Consider the following 18,520-nt stretch of genomic DNA (forward strand, 5'->3'; position numbering starts at 1 on the left):
CAGACACTTTTAAAAGAAGCTCAAAAGAATGACTTAATTAGTAAAGCCTGATCAATTATTGATAAATAGGAAGGGGGGCGTGAGCGGGGAGGGATGAGTTAATGGTTAACTCCTGCAATGGAGGAAAGTAGCCAGCACAGTTCTGCAGGGATCTGTCCTATTATGTGGGCTGTCCGGCAGAGGTGTATGAGGGCTGCTCTGAAAGTAACACCTGCTATTTTATTATATGGGCCCACAACATCAGGGGTGAATGGTGGCTGTATGGCAGCAGAGGCTGAATCTTCTCACCGATATCCATTCCATTCCATTCCATTCTGTTGTTGCCATGTGACAGGCTGCAGAAAGGCAGTCTGGAAAGCAGCATCTGATATAGAAGAGCGTATGAAACAAAGGTGTGGAGTTGAATACATCCATGCCTTAAAGCTTGAGCCCACTGACATCCATCAGTGCTTGCTGAACCTTGATGGAGACCAGCAGTGGTGACAGTAACACGTCATACAAGCCACATGCTGGACAGCCATGCCCAATTGTCACACCATGAAATTAAGAGAGTCTTGATCAGCACACCTGCATAAATCAGCTGATGATTGTGACTATACTGAAAAATAGTGCTTTGTATTGAGAATCTGCTCCATCAAAATGCTCTTTTGCTCTTTGTGTATTTCCTACAGCTCTTCTGGAAACCAAAGCTCACTGATAACCCTATTCTCCTGATAACCCTATGCCAACTGTGGCAGAGCAGAAGGTGGCAGATGTTATCAAACTGATACTGCTGGAACAACAGGGAAAGCTTTTGGGTGCTCATACTTGGGATTCTGAAGAAAGGGTTGAGTGTGTTTAAGTACATACCACACATATCATTTAACAAAGCATACTGCCTCTCATTTAGGGGGAAGTTCTTCACTAGGAGTGGTGAGGCCCTGGAACAGGCTGCCCAGGGAGGTTGTGGATGCCCCGCCCTTGGAGGTGTTCAAGGCCAGGTTGGACGGGGCCCTGAACAACCTGATCTAGTAAAGGTGTATGTTTGGTGGCCCTGCCAGGCAGGGGGGTTGGAACTACATGATCCTTGAGGTCCCTTCCAACCCGGGTCATTCTGTGATTCTGTGATTGCAAGCCACGAGCACTCTTTGCCCTTAGACCATCACTGTGAAGTGTTCCCTACACGCCATGTACAAGTCACACACAGCACCGTCCCTCACATCACCACAGCTCAGTGCTGGATCATGCGCAGTGCTCGCCCACAGCCGCCGCTCCGTGTGGGATGGCGGTGCCGCAGCACGCAGGTGCGGCCGGGCGGGGCGGCGCGGCGCAGGTGCGGTTCGGCGGGGCGGTTCGGTTCGTCGTGGCGGTGCGGTTCTGCCGCGGGCCATGTCTCGCAGCGCCGTCTCGTCCCCCTCCGGGGCCGCCACCCCGTTCCCGCCGCCCCCGCTGCCGCTGCAGCCGCCGTTCGGTCCGGACGCGGTGCCGGGCGGCGGGCAGGCCGAGCTGAAGCCGGTGCGGCGCTTCATCCCCGACTCGTGGAAGAACTTCTTCAAGGGGAAGCGCGGCCGCTCGTCGGGCTGGGACAGCGCGGCGTCCGACATGAGGTACGTGTCGGACGGGACGCCGTGCTCGCCGCCCGCATCGCCCGGCCTGACGCGGGTGCGGCCCGGCTGCTCGTCGCAGGAAGCCGAGGCCATGCTGCGAGGGGACTCGCTGGGCGCGCCCACCGGCATGACGTACAGCGAGCAGGTGGAGGCCTACCGGCAGCGATACGCCTACATGAAGTCCTGGGCCGGGCTGCTGAGGCTGCTCGGTGTGGCCGAGCTGCTGCTGGGAGCCGCCGTGTTCGCCTGCGTGACCGCCTACGTGCACAAGGATAACGAGTGGTACAACATGTTCGGGTACTCGCAGCCCTACAACTACGGCACGGCCTATGGTGGGTATTATTACAGCGGGCCCAAAACGCCCTTCGTGCTGGTGGTGGCTGGAGTGGCGTGGATCGTCACCATCGTGCTGCTGGTGCTCGGCATGTCCATGTACTACCGCACCATCCTCCTCGATTCCAACTGGTGGCCGCTGACCGAGTTTGGCATTAACGTGGCCATGTTCCTTCTGTACATGTCTGCTGGCATCGTGTACGTCAATGACATCAACCGAGGGGGGCTCTGCTATTACCAGCTGTTTAAGACACCGATAAACGCCTCTTTTTGCCGTGTGGAAGGAGGTCAGACGGCAGCAGTCATCTTCCTGTTCGTCACGGTGGTCGTCTACCTGATCAGTGCTCTGGTTTCCCTGAAGCTGTGGAGGCACGAAACAGCCAGGAGGCACAGGGAGCAGATGGAACAAGAGGTGGGTCCTGGGGTTCTCTCTCGTGGGCACAACCTAATAGGCACAGCTGTAAGGTCTGCTGTATGCAGAGCAGGCCCTGAGCCTTCAGGGCTGAGCCTTCAGCCTCAGTTATGGACAAATAACAAGTACTGTGAAGGTGTGACCCAGAGTCGTTTTGTATTCACTTTGGTAAGGAACAGGTGCTGTGGAATACTCCGTTTTCATCTGACATCATGTGATGACGTACTTCCCTCTGTGTGTTTTCCAAGCAAAGGAAGACACAAATCATGTTCCTGTTGAGCTTTTAAGTAGGGTTGGGCTTAAAGCCACCTCATTTGTTTGAAGACCGCGCTCCCAGCATGTGAACTGAAACGGAATGACAGAATATGAAATACAAATTGGCATTTTGAAGCAAAAATCCAAGTGACTACTTCTTGCCTTTTCAGCTTTATTTACAGTTGTACCAGGTAATCACCCAGAGGGTTGTGACATACTGGAACAGGTTGCCCAAGGAGGCTGTGGATGCCCCATCCCTGCAGGCATTCAAGGCCAGGCTGGATGTGGTTCTGGGCAGCCTGGGCTGGTGGCTGGCAACACAGCATATAGCATGGGGTTGAAACAAGATGATCTTTGTGGTCCATGCCAATCTATGATTCAGTGATAGTGATAGTAATGATAGAGCAGGTGTCTCAGTTCTCAATTATTTCATCTTTCCGCTCAGTCTGTTTTGCATTGCTGCTGGCCTTGCCCCTACTAAAACAGCTCAATACTCACCTAGTTAATGATAAACCGTCACAGCGTAGACCTCGCTTTGTCAACCAGGGCATTTGAAGCCATTTGCATAAAACTTCTTCCATGTGAAAACACTCTGAAAAGCTCCTAAAAATCATTAAAATGTGGCTTAAAAACACACATGTGAAGCTTACAAAAGCCTGCCTTAAGTAATTGTCAGCATTTAAATGATTCAGTAGGAGAAAGCAGGAATTTTTGTTCCATTATTGTTGGTTTCCTTGCCAAGATCTTGCATGAAACTGAGACTCACCTTTAGGAAAGTGAATTGTAGGTGTATGAAACTAGCTGGTTTTCATCCAGGTTTTAAGTACGTCGTGCTAGTATGTGGTGATTTACCTGTTGTTATGCATGTTCTTTTGCTCTAGTTACTTAAGAATATTATCAAAGTTAACATATAAACTAGGATCAGGATAGTTCTGTGCAGAAGAGTGGCAGGTTGGTTGCTGGCTAGTGCATTGCTGTGTTTTTAGGCAATGGACTAAGCTGTGGGAGGCAATGGAATGTGAAATTTAAAGGTCTTTGAGAAGTAGTTGGAGTATTTTCTGTGTTTTTTCCTTATAGCTGTACTACTAAATGTCTTGTTTTGGGTTTTGTGTGGTTTTCTTCATTCCACCTTTCTTCAAATGTCTTCAAAGTGCTTGATGTGAAAACATTCTTTTGCTAAATATGTTCATTATTTAATATAATTATATAAGAATCCCTACAGTTTGGCTTAAAATATATATTAAGTATCTGTGCTTTTCTTCTTATTGTTTAAAATAAAACTTAGAGCTCTGAGTGTGGTTTTTTTTTTGACAGATGAAAACACAGTTGTCGTTACCGGACAAGAAGGTAGGAAGCAAATGTGTTTTTCTGTTCACACCACAGAATTTTGCAGGTATGGTTATAGCAGTAAAGCATCTGATGCATCCTTTTGGCTACCTGTTAAGGTTGGAGAGTAGCCAGTGGGAGCTCATTGTTAGGTTTGAGGTTTGAGTTTGCTCCTGTTATTCTAAGACTAAGGACTCCCTTACAAGCTTTGAAATACCAAGAAAAGAAGGATTTTTGTGCTTCTACTGCACAAATTTGCAGGCATACACACTCCAAAGGTTGGATGGGATTTTAACAGGGTAGCTGTTGATGATTCCTAGAACATTTATGAAGTATTTTCTTCAGAATTGAATGTCTCCCTTTAAATACTGTGAGCATCCGGCCACTGTCCTTTCCATTGCTTGCTTCAGTACTGAATCAGGAGCCTTTTTGACTACATGTGACATTACTTCTGAATCAGGGATTAAATTGTAGAATTGGAAGTAAGAGAAAGAGGGATCTCTAGAGAAGAGGGTGACTCATGTTTATCCACAAATGAAATGGATATCCAGAAAACTTCCATAAACTGTTTTTTAAGATATTTGGAACAAATCTTTTCAAGCCCCCAATAATTATTTGTCTGTCACTGGTACAGATATGAGGTTCATTGCCAAAAATGTTAGGACAAACTGAAGGTAATCATTTTAAGTTCTTAACTGTGCAACTCTTTCCTGAGTTTCTAACTATAGTAGATCATATAAAGAATGTATGCGACTTACCTGTGCTGCTGCTTAGGACTCTTATCTTTGTCTTCAATTTAACTGGATACTTTACAGAACTTGAATGAGGTCTCATTTTAATTGGAGCAATATTTTTTCTCTTCAAACTTAGTATACTGAAAGTGACAACACAGCAAGAGAAGAGGTTGCTTACAGGCAGCTTAAATCAATGGAAAGGAAACCAGAGCTCCTTAATGGTCATATACCTGCAGGCCACATTCCTAAACCTATAGTGATGCCAGACTACTTAGCGTAAGTGACTTAGTTTGTTTATCAAAGTCAGTACTTGGATCGCGTTTTTCAAGCAGCATTTCTCATATTCATGTTTTCTTTGCATGTGCTATAGAACCTTGCAATTATTTATCAGTGCCATGGACACAGTAATATGAATAAATGATCTGAAACTTAACATGCTAACAGCCCCTAAACCCAAATACTGGACCACGCTATTATAATCTAGCATGTAATTATCAAAGGAACAGAAGACTCAGACAGTTATTCGTGGGAAATTTCTTAGCTTTTTAGCTTTATGAGTTTGTCTAATACTAAATGGGTGAGTGCTAAATAGGTACTATCTCTTTAAAAGGGTAGGCTTTCCATGTTATCCACAATCTGTTATGTTTTTTTATGGTTTTCATGATATAGTGGGGGGCAACCCTGTTCACAGTAAAAGGGTTGGAACCAGATGATCTCTTAGGTCCTCTCCAACCCAGGATATTCTGTGATTCTGTGGTGAAGTATAAAATTAATTGGTTTATATACTATTTGCCATATATTTCAATGGTTCAGATTTGGGAAAGCTTCAGCAATTATGAGATGAGCAAACAATACAGAAGCACGCTACTGACGTCACAACACTGTGTGCATGTTGAAGTCTGATGTCTAATACTAGTCACTGAATATTTACTTATTTTAAAGGAAATACCCAGCAATTCAAACAAATGAAATGCGAGACCGATATAAAGCGGTGTTCAATGATCAGTTTGCTGAGTACAAAGAACTGTCTGTGGAAGTTCATGCTGTACTAAAGAAGTTTAATGAGCTAGAAGCATTGATGAGACAACTTCCTCACCACCCTGGAAGCGTATATGTGAGTACCTGTGGAAAAAAGGCTACTGGAAAGCATGCAGTTCTAATTTTCTGTGGTTAATGTCTGGTGATGTTGGCAGTGGCTCAGGAGGAGAGATGGTTTTTCTCAGATATGCTATTTCTTATTTCGTCATCCATCTAGATAGCACTGATAGTGTGAATGTATTTGTGTTTTTCTGTTATTCATATTATTAGCTTTCTAGTTTGAAAAAAGCAAAGTTAACTTGTTTTCACTATTTCTCAGGTACAAACTGTGCATCTAAAATCAGAAAAGATTTGATCAACTGTGAGATTGACTTTTGACAAGTATTTTGTAGAGTTTAGATGAAGATACATAGGACACTCAGTGTGTCTAAAAATGTGTGATATCTCTCTGCAGGAACAGGAAAGGATATCAAAAGTTCTGCAAGAATACGAGAAGAAGAAAAATGTGAGTGTTTACAGCTTTACATTGCTGATGAATCTAAAGAATAACAAAGAAAACGTAAATCTATAGCACTTCTGATAGAAATTTGCTGCCTTGCGGTACCCCTGGCTATTACAGGGCTTTGTATAGTTTGTACTTTAAATCTTTGGCAAAAGTGGGGTGCTGCCTACCCTGTTTCATGCCAACAACCTGTTTAGGAGAGTGATCCTATTAGCCGGGTGAGGAATAAAATAGTTAAGTATTTTTATCTTTTAACATCTTCCTTTTAAAGGTCTGCTCACTTCTTGGGGTATAGTTTGTTTATATTTACTGACTTGGCTGTCAGATACGTTATCAGAAAAGGAAGCCTTACCCTTAAAAATAAGGGGGTTTTGTTTGTTTGTTTGTTTGTTTTGTTGGTTTTTTTTTTTTTGGCAGCTTGAAACTTGGGTAGGCTTCCAAAAAGTAATTTCCAGCATAATCCAAAGAGCTTTACTTGGTCATTTTTAAGTGGAGGCAGCAAATGTTTACTTGTGCCCTTCTAAAACATCATCCATTACAAGTACCAGTTGTTCTTTTTAATTAAATTTGAGTTGTGTCCATGTTAACTCTATTTCATTGCTTTTTTGGAGACGTATTTATTAGACAGAACACATGTATTAAATTAAGATTTTGTAGAAGGATGTAACTTACATTCTCAGGCTTCTTCTTTAAAAACAGCTCTCTTTCCCCGAGTAGCTGCAGTGTATTGAAGCAGAGCTTCTTTCTCCACCCCTTCATGAAGGAAAACAAGAAATGGAAAATCACGGCCAAAGAAAAAGTATTATTCTGGAGAATAATTATATGCTGTCCTTAGTCAAGAACATCATTATGGATAATAGACTATTGCTGGATAATACTGAAAGAATAAATACTAATGTAAGGATTTGTGCTTTCTTGGCAGGATCCTGCATTTCTGGAGAAAAAGGAGCGTTGTGAATACCTAAAGAATAAGCTTTCTCACATAAAGCAACGAATTCAGGACTATGATAAAATTATGAACTGGAAAGTACAAATTTAGAAGTGCCTTGAGCTTGGATGTAATATTTTTCTAGTTTTTAAATCAATATGTGTATTTTAAAGTATTTATTTACTCTCAGATCTGTATACTTTCAGCGGGGATAACAGCTGCCTGATCACTTCATTAGGTATTGTATGTTACCGATAGGGTCTATATGCAGATTCAGTTATAAATCTGTGTAACGAATTCAGATACGTTTAGGATACCAGTGTTAACATTCTGCTTTCTTCAGGCAATACATAGAATTGCCTCTTAATTAAGTATACCTTATTTGGAAAGTTGGAATATCCACTAGAAAAGGCAATTCTAAGCACTGTCAAAAGCATGCATACAAATACTGTAATGATACAGGTGACATCTTAATGATATCAAGAGTTGCATTGTTCTCTGTGGCTGGGGTTTGGTAGAGTATTTGATCACACTGAGGAGTTTCAGCAAGTAGGAAATGAGTTTTACAAGTCAGCTGCATTTTTAAATGCACCATAGTACATAAGAGATGACTGGGAATTTTGCCTAATAAGAAATGCAGAATGAGTTCCTATGTAAGCAGTGATTATATGCTCTTTTTTTCTAATTGTTGTTGTTTTGTTTGCATGCTCCTCTGCAGAGGTGATGCAGCAAACTCAGAAGTGACCTTAAAAGATTAAAAGAAGAGCAGCGTTGAGCATTCCACATTCAGCATTCCACTGGTGTTGCTGTAGTTGCAGGATAATCTGCATATATTTCTGGGACATTTCAGTGGGCTTCTACTGGGCTAAATAAAGAAACAGTACTTCTCTCTGTCAGCAAGAAACTGGACTTTTCACTGTAGCCCAGTTTAATTTATGTAAATGCTGCTGTTTGTGAACTTATTCAGAGATTAAGTACAACAAAATTAATTCTCAATGTATAAATTATTAGCATCTTTTATAAGGCCAGGAATGTTTTCTTTCCTAGTGTGTATCTTTATAAATTCAATATAAATTTTCATCTGTGATGGGGCTATAGGTTTATATATGCGAATTTTCACACAAGCCAGAGAATTTTCTCTTTTTATCCTTTTTCACACCTTTTTTTAAAAAAAACCTTTTTTTTACATAGTAAAATTTCTGGAAGCATTAATAGTTTCCTTGTACAGTTTTATATAATTGCAAATGGACTGTTTTTCTGAAATGCATTTTAGTTTCATTAAAGAAATGAAACAACTTAATGATGTTGATCCATTGCTTATATAATCACATCATTGTTAAAATATATGTTGCCACTGTTGCTCAGTATTGAAAACACACTAATACACCTAACTCTGAGCTTTATTTCTGGTTTGATTTTTGAGCTCTTATTGTCACTTATATTGCAATCTTGAGGTTACAGCTTACTCCCATACTTAGAAAATTGACTTTCCATTATCAGCCACTTTAATCCCATGAGTTTTAGAAGGTAGAGTTAATAATACAAGACACCATGAGAGAGTTAGAACATTTGGCACCTCCTCATTTGATGGGCTTCAGCCTTCACCATCTGTAAGATCTCTCAGTATTACTCTGTCTGAGGTCTTACATTCTGTTTTCTTTCTTTTCTCAGTTGTCTCAGGTTCAGGTTTCTCTCCTTTTTAAAGAAGAGAAGTCCCCTCTACCTTATGAAGTGCCTGGCCCTAGTGTTCTATACCTGCTGTAGTGTATGCATTCTAAAGGACAAGCTTTTGTTTGAAAGCTTCCTGTCCAAGTCCCTTCAATCTAAATGCTCTTTTGCTTTATACTTGGCTTTTTTGTCAGTGGAAACTCTAGGCTTTCCAATCTGTACCAAATGTATAAGCAAAAGGAAGTCATTTTTTTAACGTTATACACAGTTGATGGCTATGATGCACAGATTGCAGCAAGTTTACTACACAGGAGGTGTTTGTGTGCTCTGACCATCTTCATGTCCCTCTTCTGGACCTACTCAACAGCTCTGCATCTTTCTCATGATGGGGTTCCCAACCTGGGTGTGGTATTTTGGTGAGGTCTCAGAAGGTCGAAGAAGAGAGAAACAACCAGTGTCATCCACAAACTTACTGGGGATGCACTCAATCCCACTGTAATTCATGAAAACACTGTACGGTTTTGCTCCCTGTACAGACTCATGAGAGACAGAACTTGTTTCTGGTTTCAGTTTGGACATTGAACTGCTGACTCTAGCTCCCTGGATGTATACAAAAAGCCAGTCCTTTATTCATCCAACAAATACATATTTCTCCAATTTAGAGGCAAGAGTGTTGGGGGAGAGGGACATATCAAGGCTTTACAGAAGGTTCTGCACCCCTAGTAGACCTTTCTGCCATAAGAGCACTTATTTTCAGCCTCCCTTTGAAAGTGATCTGAGTTTCAGTTTCTGATGGCTTCTGGACCTTCAGACAATGTCTACAACCTCTGCAGAACTATCGTGCTTCTCTTCCTGCTGATTTTCCAGCATAGATTTTGGAGAAATCAAGATTCGTGCGATAGGAATTGGTTGCTGTGTGAGCTTTCCAGGAGTGTGAATTTTCAAGCTGTATTTCATAAATGGCTCTGTATATTTTTGCACAAATAAAGCATTGTCTAATAAATGTGATCAGGAGTTTGCATAACGTAGTTATGGTTGGCTTTAACAATACAGCGACTGAAAGTGCTAATGAAAAGCCTCACAGACTTGGTTTTGGGGTTTTTAATTTCACAATTCAACAATTACGATGAGATTTGAAGCATGTGAGCACCCACAATCTACTCTTCCCATCTGTTAACATTTCTCCTGATATATGGAACAGAGCAAAAGCTTCAGAAGCCTTCCACCCCTATTTATGGCAATGTTACTGATGTTTAAATGTTTCCTTCCTCAGTTCTGGTCATACTTGGACGCAGTGACACACCCTCAGAACGGATGTTTGGTGATTTTCCTGTCATTCACAAAGGTCCAACACAGCGTTAGCTCATTTCCATTGTATTCAGCAGTGCTGGGATTGCTCTGCAGAGGACGATGCCCCGTCCTTGGAGGTGTTCAAGACCAGGTTGGACAGGGCCCTGGGCAACCTGATCTAGTAAATGTGTATGTTTGGTGGCCCTGCCAGGCAGGGGGGTTGGAACTACATGATCCTTGAGGTCCCTTCCAACCCGGGTCATTCTGTGATTCTGTGAACTGGCTGCAGGGCCTTCACCGTGCTGGTCTTTGTGATGGTGAGCTGAGACTGCCTGCTTGTCTCAGTCCTCAGTATCACCTATGGCAGATTGGATCATGCAGTTAAAACAAGTGTGCCATATCGTTTTTAATGATGGTAGTAAATAGAGCACAAGCTTGTTGCTGAGGGATCAATTCAGTCAAGCTGAGAGAGCTGGAATTTGTACAAATTCATGCATAGTTTTTAATGTATTAATGAGTAAACTAAACTTTGCAGACAGTCTGTGGGCTGAGTACTCGAGTTAGAGAGAGGAACAAGAAACAATCCATCAAGAAAACACAGATTTTCAAAGCATTTTGATCCAGTTTTGCAGCCCCCACAGCGGCAAGGGAGGAACGAAAGGCGAGTAGCAGTGGGTGCAGCCGGAGGCTCAAGGCTGCAGCACCGGGAAGCAGCGCGACGCCGCTTCCTGCTTGAGGGCGGGCACTGCTGCTGTGAGGAGGTTCGTGTGTGAGTGTGTTTAAGTGTGTCCGAGTGTGTGTGAGTGTGTTCTCCTCCGCCATGGACGACGAGCCCGAGAGGACCAAGCGCTGGGAAGGAGGCTACGAGAGAACATGGTAGGGTCTGGTTTCCTTTCCTCGCCTCGCTGTGAGGACGAGGAGAGCCTTGATGTGCTCACCGTTAACCTCCGTTTTCCGTAGGGAAATACTGAAAGAAGATGAATCCGGGTCGTTGAAGGCAACCATCGAGGATATCCTGTTCAAGGCCAAGAGGAAAAGGTGAGGTGCCCGTCAGTGTGCTCGGTGTTCAGTTCAGTGGGTTTTGTTGTGTTTAGAGGCGTGCAGGCCGGCAGTGATGAGAGGCTGACAGGTTGATATTGGTTTAGTTCCAGGCTTTGTTTCAGGCCTCACTCATTCACCTGCATCTCACTTGAATCTTTCTGTGTGTTTTGTCAGAATCTACGAACACCATGGACAAGTCCGGCTGGGAATGGTACGTCAACACATCCACAACAAACCCAGCAGAGCTGGCATGCCCAACCTGAGGCAGTTTGTGCTGACGAGATGTGCTTGAGAGCAGAGTTTGTGCCTTCTCTCTTGTGTTGTCAGAAGGCTTTTCCTGTGTTCGGCAGCAGGGTGGGCTGTGGAGCACCAGGTTGGTGTGTATGCACAGTGCACCTCACAATGCAGCCAGTCTGTGTGTGCTAAACCATGCAGTTTGCTCCATGTGAGAAATGAGAAAGAAACAGCTTTCTTTAGTTGCAGATTACAACACTGCTTCATGCAGCACCAAGGCCTTCAAGTAAAGAGATTAAACAGGTGCAAACTGTGCTTAATTTGTAGAGGAAAAAGAGCAGTGAATGTGTTTCAAGGTAGATGATCTTTTGTTCCATTTCAGAGGAGAAATGGAAAACTGAATGCAAAAACTTGGTCCTTGTGCTAAAGTTTAAAACCTGTATGAGAATTAACGTTTTGTGGTGATACTGCAGATGCGTCACCTTTATGTGGTTATTGATGGATCCAGAACGATGGAGGACCAAGATTTAAAACCCAACAGACTCACTTGCACTTTGAAGGTATTTCTCCACTCAAATATTTACCTCTTTATCAATAGTAGAACTGTACGTTGTAAGTTCTGCTTTGAATAGGTGCTAGACAGGAGTTTGTATTGCTGCTTAATACTTGAACTGTACATGCAGTGTATCATAAAATACAAAGCATTAAAATCCTGGGTTTTGAAGATTTTGTACAGATTAATGTTTTTTGGTGCGTCTTTGAAGTAATCTAATACAGAGCTTCAGCATATGAAGTGGATAAAATAAAACATCAGTAGTGCCTGGTATTGATTTGCATAGGCAATGCTGGAAGGAGAAGGATGGAGGGACACAGGGCAATGAGTGGCAGGGACAGGCTTATTTCCCCCCCTCCCTTCTTCATTATTGTTTGATTGGGCAACTGTTTTGCACATACTATAGCAACATATTACTGCATGTGAAGCAAAACTGTATTTAGTTTGTAACAGTCTCGTTTTGTCTTTATAGTTACTGGAATATTTTGTTGAAGAGTACTTTGACCAGAATCCCATTAGTCAGGTGAGCGAAACCATGCAAGAAACAATGCCGTGAGCAGATGTTTATGCAGGTTTGATTTAGCAGCAATTGAAGATTTATTAAATACTTTTATAGTTAATTGTAAGATTAGATTGCGTGATTGCTAATAGCACTTAATCAGCACTTAATCATCAAAGGCTGCAGCCTGCTGCAGTCCTGCAGACCTCAAGGGGCTCTTTGCTTAGGATCATTATTGTAGGACCTCAAGATAATTGACTTACTGCCATTAACATTCCATTCTGGCCACAGTTCAGGTGAGGTTAGGAGGTGCCTGGCCATCCTTACTGGTGCTTGTACCTTAAAGGTGCTTGGACAAAGGCAGAAGCCCGGTGCTGGTTTACTCTGAGATTGCAGAGCCGTCTTGGTGCTGCACCTCCATGACCGCCCTGTGACTGAAATCACTCCATCTCTCCACAGAGTGGCAGTGTGGTCACCTTTTTCCTCTGTGCCTATGAATAAAGTGCCTCTGTGTGTGTATTTCTCTGCTTTCATGTGCTCTGTTTAATTAAGTGAGAACTTAGCTGGTGTTGTGCACGTGAAGGAGCGCTTTTTGCAGTGCAGCTTGGTAGATGAAGGATGTCAGGATGAATGTAACCTGGCATCCTTCAAACCTTGGAGTATAAATCAGTAGTTAACAAGAAGCATAGTATAACAAGAGCTAGTAAAGTAATGATGGGGTGTTTTAGGTTCAGTGTTTCAGTTGCAGTAGGAGACCATTCAACTGGGACTTCCCACCATCAGTGTTTCCTTCTGACTCTGTCCAGTACTTGTATTTCTCACTACCGTAAGAGACTGTGGTAAGCATTTATGTGCTCCTGCTGCTGTTACACGTGTATGGAAACCCGTGTAGTTAAATAACTATTGATCTATGAAGAAGTATGGGGTGAAACAGCAGAGATGTAAATCAACGTATTTTAAAACTCATTAAGTTTTGCTGTTTTCTTTCCTTCTCTAGATGGGCTTAATTGTAACCAAGAGTAAAAGAGCTGAGAAAATGACAGAGCTTTCAGGTAGGGAGGCAGTGTCTTCTTTTACAATGGCAGATCTGTTGCCAGTGCAGTTAATTTCTCAATCTAGATGTCAGCTTTGTATCTGCTGATAGTTGTGCTTTCCTTGACGTTTGGAAAGCTGCTGTGAAGCAAGATTTCTTGGATCCTTACTTTCTGTCACCAGCAAGAAAAGTGTGTTCAGAGATGTGGTTATAAGTGTTGTCTCTTTATCCACCTGAAAAGCTGAAGGAATTAGAGGAGTTCCTCGGTGCTTAAGCAGTACTTTGAGGATAACAGGAAACTGAATTCCGTCTCTACTGTCAGACAGTTCACTCTGTGACTGCTTTGTTCATGGGAAGCACTTAATGATGATGGTTTTCTGTCTCTTTGGCTTCTTGAAGTTATTTCAGCTGAAGTGTTTTATTTATTTGCAGGTAACCCAAAAAAGCACATAGTTGCTCTAAAGAAAGCGGTGGATATGAACTGCCAAGGAGAGCCATCTCTATATAATTCCCTAAACTTGGCCATGCAGACTTTAAAGTTAGTATGTGAATGGGGTTTTGTGCTTTCTTTGTTTTCCATCATCAAGATAATGCTAGTTGTGAATTTTTGATGGGAGAGGGTCAGTATTTACATTTTAACAAGTTGTTTCTTGCCCTGATCTGCTGTGAGTCCTTAAAAAGGTGGCTTTGATTCTTTGTACAGTGCAAACTGTTAAGGAGTTTACTTCTAGACAGGCATTGTGTTCAGTTTTCTAACATAAAATATTTCCATTTAGAGATGAGCTTCTTACAGCAAGCAAAAGCATCTTATAAAATTAGATGGTTTTATATAGTGTATAAATGTGGTGATAGACCCTGCAGTGAGTTTTTAGTAGAGGACTGAGTTAAAGAGAGAGCTGAAGATTAGTAATGGCAAGAGAACAGGAAACTGTATTGAATCACAGTAACCTGATTGAAGTCTTGACAGAGATTGAGGTAGGATGACCTGATGAGAGACTTCTGTTTTAAGAAATTAGGAAGACTTGCTGCACTGTTGCTACTTTGAAGGTGAATTTTACCTGGCAGCGTGTGGATAAGGCATGGGGATAACTTGAGCATCATCACAATCAGATCACAGTTGTTCAGCTGTGTACTAAGTGTTAGATACTGGATTTTGGAAGGAGAAACATTGGGAACGTTATCATATGTGTTGCTTAATATGCAGAAGTGAACTAACATTGTGCTTTCCTTAGGCATATGCCAGGACATACAAGCAGAGAGGTTTTAATAGTCTTCAGCAGTCTTACAACATGTGATCCGGCTAACATCTATGAGCTAATCAAGGTATGGAGTCAAAGTTTGACTACTAGTTTTATCCTCCAAGCTGTTAGACAGCTTGACAACTTCTACCCTTTTTTAGTGCTCAGTGTACAAATCGGATTATTTTTTCTTTCTCCATATGAAGAGTTTGAAAGCAATGAAGATCAGAGTGTCTGTCATTGGTCTGAGTGCTGAAGTTCGAGTCTGTACAGTACTGACCCGAGAAACTGGAGGTATGTGTGTGAAGTTCTGTAGTGGCACTGATTAAATACATCTCCAAAAGAATTGAATAACTGGTTTGTTGTTTTTTTTTCTTTAATGCATCTGGGTGATAAAGAGTGAATAGACTGTTGTGCTAGTGGGAGATAGAAGGTCTTCTCAAATCTGTGGCATACACAGTGTTCAGTGAAATGGTATATGCTGGTAGAAGAAAAATGTCTAAAAGCAGGATTCTACATTAAAAAACTGTATGTTTACATCAGTGGTAGTTCTTACCACGTAATTGCTGGTGATACAGCTGAGGGCCTTCACTTGTAAAGGAACATTCTGTTGTATTAATGATAAAACTTGTTTTCAGTAGTATTCACAAGGTTGTTTTCTTTTTGGGTTAAAATATATATAATTTATATATTTATATATATAAAATATATATTATAAATATAAATAATATATATATAAATTATATAATTTATATAATTATATATATATTTAGTACCAAAGTTGTTTTTTGCTTCTGTTTCTTTTTTAACACATGTAATTGGAGAACTTGTTCATAATGCATAATGTGAGAGAAAGGCATTTCTTTGTCATGGCAGGCACATACCACGTTATTTTAGATGAAAGCCATTATAAGGAACTGCTGATGCATCACGTTAGTCCTCCACCCGCCAGTTCCAGTTCGGAGTGCTCCCTGATTCGAATGGGTAGGGAATGATTTGGTGCAAGATCTGCAAACCCTCTGTCTTTTTCTGTCTCTGTGTCTTCTGTGTGAAAACAAAGCAAGTGGTTAGAAGCATAATAAAGGAATATACTTTTTTTTCTAGAAAGTTAGCTTTTGTTAACTATCTGTTAAGCAAACAAAAGAAATGTTAATCTTCAGCATCTTGTTTGAACTTCTCCATTACCATTAAAACTGAAAGATTATTTTTGTTTAAAATCAGTAATAGAAAATATTTTTCTCTCTGCAGGTTTTCCCCAGCACACCATTGCTTCCCTTTCTGACCAAGATGCAAAGCCATCCTTCAGCATGGCGTAAGTGGAGCTGATGGGAACTCAGTGGGCTGACTAGAACTAAAGGCTGTGTAGTAGTGTTGATCAAACCTGCTCTCCAGTTTTATTCTGAAAATGGTGCAGAATAACACGAAAAAGGACTAGCAAGCACTGAAAGTCTTACTTCTGTTTGCACATCAACTCTGGCCATAGTTATATTGACTCCTTTATGTGGGAATATTTGGTCTTTGCTTTATTACTGTGGGGATATGTGGTTACTGATATCACATGCTATCAGTTGGTTTTTGATACTTCCATACACTTTCCATCCAACCCGCACAAGACTATGATACTATGATACTTTGAAGTGGAGTGTAGAAGCTACTGAAAATTAACTGTTGTGAGGACTGTTTGTCTGTGCAGTGTGATACAGTATGACACTGTTATGTCTTAAGGACTAAACTGATTTCTTCTATTCCAGACAACTGGAAAACAACAGTGAGCCATGTCTTACACTGGATGGGTATTTCTGTCCTCAGTGCAGAGCCAAATACAGTGAACTTCCTGTGGAATGCAAGATCTGCGGTGAGTAACAAAAGCAGGTGAGCACACGCATTATGTGCTAACACTAAGAGAGTAAAAGGGAGTTAAAATACAGTTGTGCTCAGAAATTAAAGGCCAGCTCTACTTCATTTCTGAGTCCTGGAATTACAGCTTCAGGCTGCATTCTTCAGTACTTCTGAAGATCAAATTAATCCTTCTAACTAGAATTTCATGCAAAATAAAGGAGTTAGAGGTTATTTATTAGCTGTCTCTTATAGTAACATCGTTATCTTTTTTTCTTAATGGAAGGTCTTACACTGGTGTCTGCACCTCATCTGGCTCGGTCTTACCACCACCTGTTTCCTTTGGATGCCTTTCAGGAAATTCCACTGGAGGAATATCAGGGAGAACGGTATGTGAGTGATAATAAGGCTTGTGACAATAAGGCTACCTTTGATAATACACATCTTCCTGGCCATGGCTTCCATACTGCTGGAGAGACTGTTAAATGTTAGGAGATTTTTGATCTCTACTGGGATAAGGTTTTTGCAGTTATATCAGCAGTTATCTGCCCATTCAGAGCAACACCTGAAATTGTCCTGGGAATGACTGATATGTGGGATATGTTTTTAAACACCGCTTTATATTATCTTGTAACTTTTCTATTTAAAAACGCTATTTCGTTTTTAGGTATTGTCAAGGCTGCCAAGCAGAATTCAAAGATCAAAGTGTAAGTACATTGGAACGTGCATGGAGACGTGCCACAGGTAGATACAGTCAAAGAATGGAGCAGTCATAAAAAGTACTTTTGTAGAAGCCAAAAAATAATACTTGCAGTGTTATTGTCTTCTGAGTTCTCTGTCATAGTTGCACCTTTGAGACTTCAAAGGCTGGACAAGCAAGGGCAGGGGTTTCCTAGACTTAATGGGTAAGGTTCCACTCATAAGCACGTGGAAGCAGTGACTCCAACTCAGCCCTACTGATACTCTTGCTCTTTGAAATCCAACTGAATTAAGGTTTCTCTTGGGTATATATAGCAAGCGGTATCTATTTTATCTGTTAATACTCTCTTGATGAAGACGTTGTTGGGTAATTTTCTTCTAATTTAAGTTTTTCTACCTTTTCCAGGTGTTTGTATGTAAAATGTGCAAGAATGCATTTTGTGTGGAGTGTGACATGTTTGTTCACGACTCCCTGCACTGCTGTCCTGGCTGTATTCATGAGCACCCCACTCCCGCATCTGTATGATGCCATCTTTTATTTTAAGAGATTGTCGTATCGGTTTTATCCTTGTGTAAATCTGTGTTTTTTACTTGGCCTTCAGTGAGGCACCTCAAAATAAGAGTGATTGATTACAGGAGAATGAACGCTGGGCTGGAAGCAGATATGTTTATCTGATGCATTAATTTTGTAACCGATCAGATGCATTTAATTCAGGAATATATTTATTTTAAAAGTTATGAGGTTTTTCTGACTGTTGCTGCGGGTTTACATGTACATTTGTAAATGTGGGAGTAATAAAACTAGTTTTTTATTTAGCATGATGGATCTGATGATTCGCGTTCGTCTCTCTGTTCAAAAGAGAAGCCCTGAAAATACGTGCATCTTTTTCAGTGGATTGTGAAATAGAGCAAAATATTATTGTAAGAAGTTAACAAAGATCTTATAAAGCAATTTTTGGAGTGGTGATAATCTCCTTGGTTGTGCTGAAAGTGATCCATTGTATTTATTTCCAAGGAAACTACTACTGATACAAAAAGCATAAAAGATGTCCAAGGTGAGACCATCTTTGCATCCAGAGATCTTCAAGGCTGGGAAAGCTTCCCCCATTGCAAATAAACACATTCTGTAGTAATATTTACTGCAGTGAAATATACTGGTCTCTTCTACAGCAGCATTATTATAACAGAAAGAAGGAAGAGAGAACAGGATTAAGTTAGTTATAGGCCATAACTGATGCCTTCCATTGGAAAATGTGTAATTCTGCTAAAAGACAATTATTTCTACTTGGTTCTTGTGCTTGTAATGAAATTAATT

General features: G+C 41.3%; 2 protein-coding genes across 2 annotated transcripts; both read left to right on the forward strand.

Moving 5' to 3' along the window:
- The first annotated feature begins 1,152 nt into the window (after positions 1-1,152).
- LOC107306667 (MARVEL domain-containing protein 2) lies at positions 1,153-9,790 on the forward strand. Its single transcript, XM_015849988.1, has 6 exons — positions 1,153-2,331; positions 3,901-3,933; positions 4,783-4,922; positions 5,589-5,760; positions 6,139-6,189; positions 7,109-9,790. Exons 1-6 carry the CDS (start codon positions 1,168-1,170, stop codon positions 7,223-7,225), a joined length of 1,677 nt encoding a protein of 558 aa, XP_015705474.1. The 5' UTR covers positions 1,153-1,167; the 3' UTR covers positions 7,226-9,790.
- A 982-nt stretch (positions 9,791-10,772) lies between these two features.
- On the forward strand, positions 10,773-18,031 carry LOC107306658 (general transcription factor IIH subunit 2). The gene is made up of 15 exons (XM_015849976.2): positions 10,773-10,948; positions 11,033-11,110; positions 11,288-11,324; positions 11,821-11,907; positions 12,373-12,423; positions 13,397-13,451; positions 13,865-13,970; positions 14,665-14,755; positions 14,877-14,964; positions 15,547-15,654; positions 15,919-15,982; positions 16,422-16,525; positions 16,793-16,895; positions 17,174-17,213; positions 17,612-18,031. Exons 1-15 carry the CDS (start codon positions 10,893-10,895, stop codon positions 17,729-17,731), a joined length of 1,188 nt encoding a protein of 395 aa, XP_015705462.1. The 5' UTR covers positions 10,773-10,892; the 3' UTR covers positions 17,732-18,031.
- Positions 18,032-18,520: the final 489 nt, after the last annotated feature.

Source organism: Coturnix japonica, chromosome Z (assembly GCF_001577835.2).
Source record: "Coturnix japonica isolate 7356 chromosome Z, Coturnix japonica 2.1, whole genome shotgun sequence".
Lineage (NCBI taxonomy): Eukaryota > Metazoa > Chordata > Aves > Galliformes > Phasianidae > Coturnix > Coturnix japonica.

What these genes read in the sequence shown, in the direction of transcription:
- LOC107306667 (XM_015849988.1), top strand. Translation starts at nt 1,168, where the DNA reads ATGTACAAGTCACACACAGCACCGTCCCTCACATCACCACAGCTCAGT. An exon ending in GTGATGCCAGACTACTTAGC is followed by an intron (nt 4,923 to 5,588) that starts GTAAGTGACTTA and finishes CTTATTTTAAAG; the next exon opens with GAAATACCCAGCAATTCAAA. An exon ending in AATACGAGAAGAAGAAAAAT is followed by an intron (nt 6,190 to 7,108) that starts GTGAGTGTTTAC and finishes CTTTCTTGGCAG; the next exon opens with GATCCTGCATTTCTGGAGAA.
- LOC107306658 (XM_015849976.2), top strand. Translation starts at nt 10,893, where the DNA reads ATGGACGACGAGCCCGAGAGGACCAAGCGCTGGGAAGGAGGCTACGAG. An exon ending in TTGGCCATGCAGACTTTAAA is followed by an intron (nt 13,971 to 14,664) that starts GTTAGTATGTGA and finishes TGCTTTCCTTAG; the next exon opens with GCATATGCCAGGACATACAA. An exon ending in TGTGGAATGCAAGATCTGCG is followed by an intron (nt 16,526 to 16,792) that starts GTGAGTAACAAA and finishes TCTTAATGGAAG; the next exon opens with GTCTTACACTGGTGTCTGCA.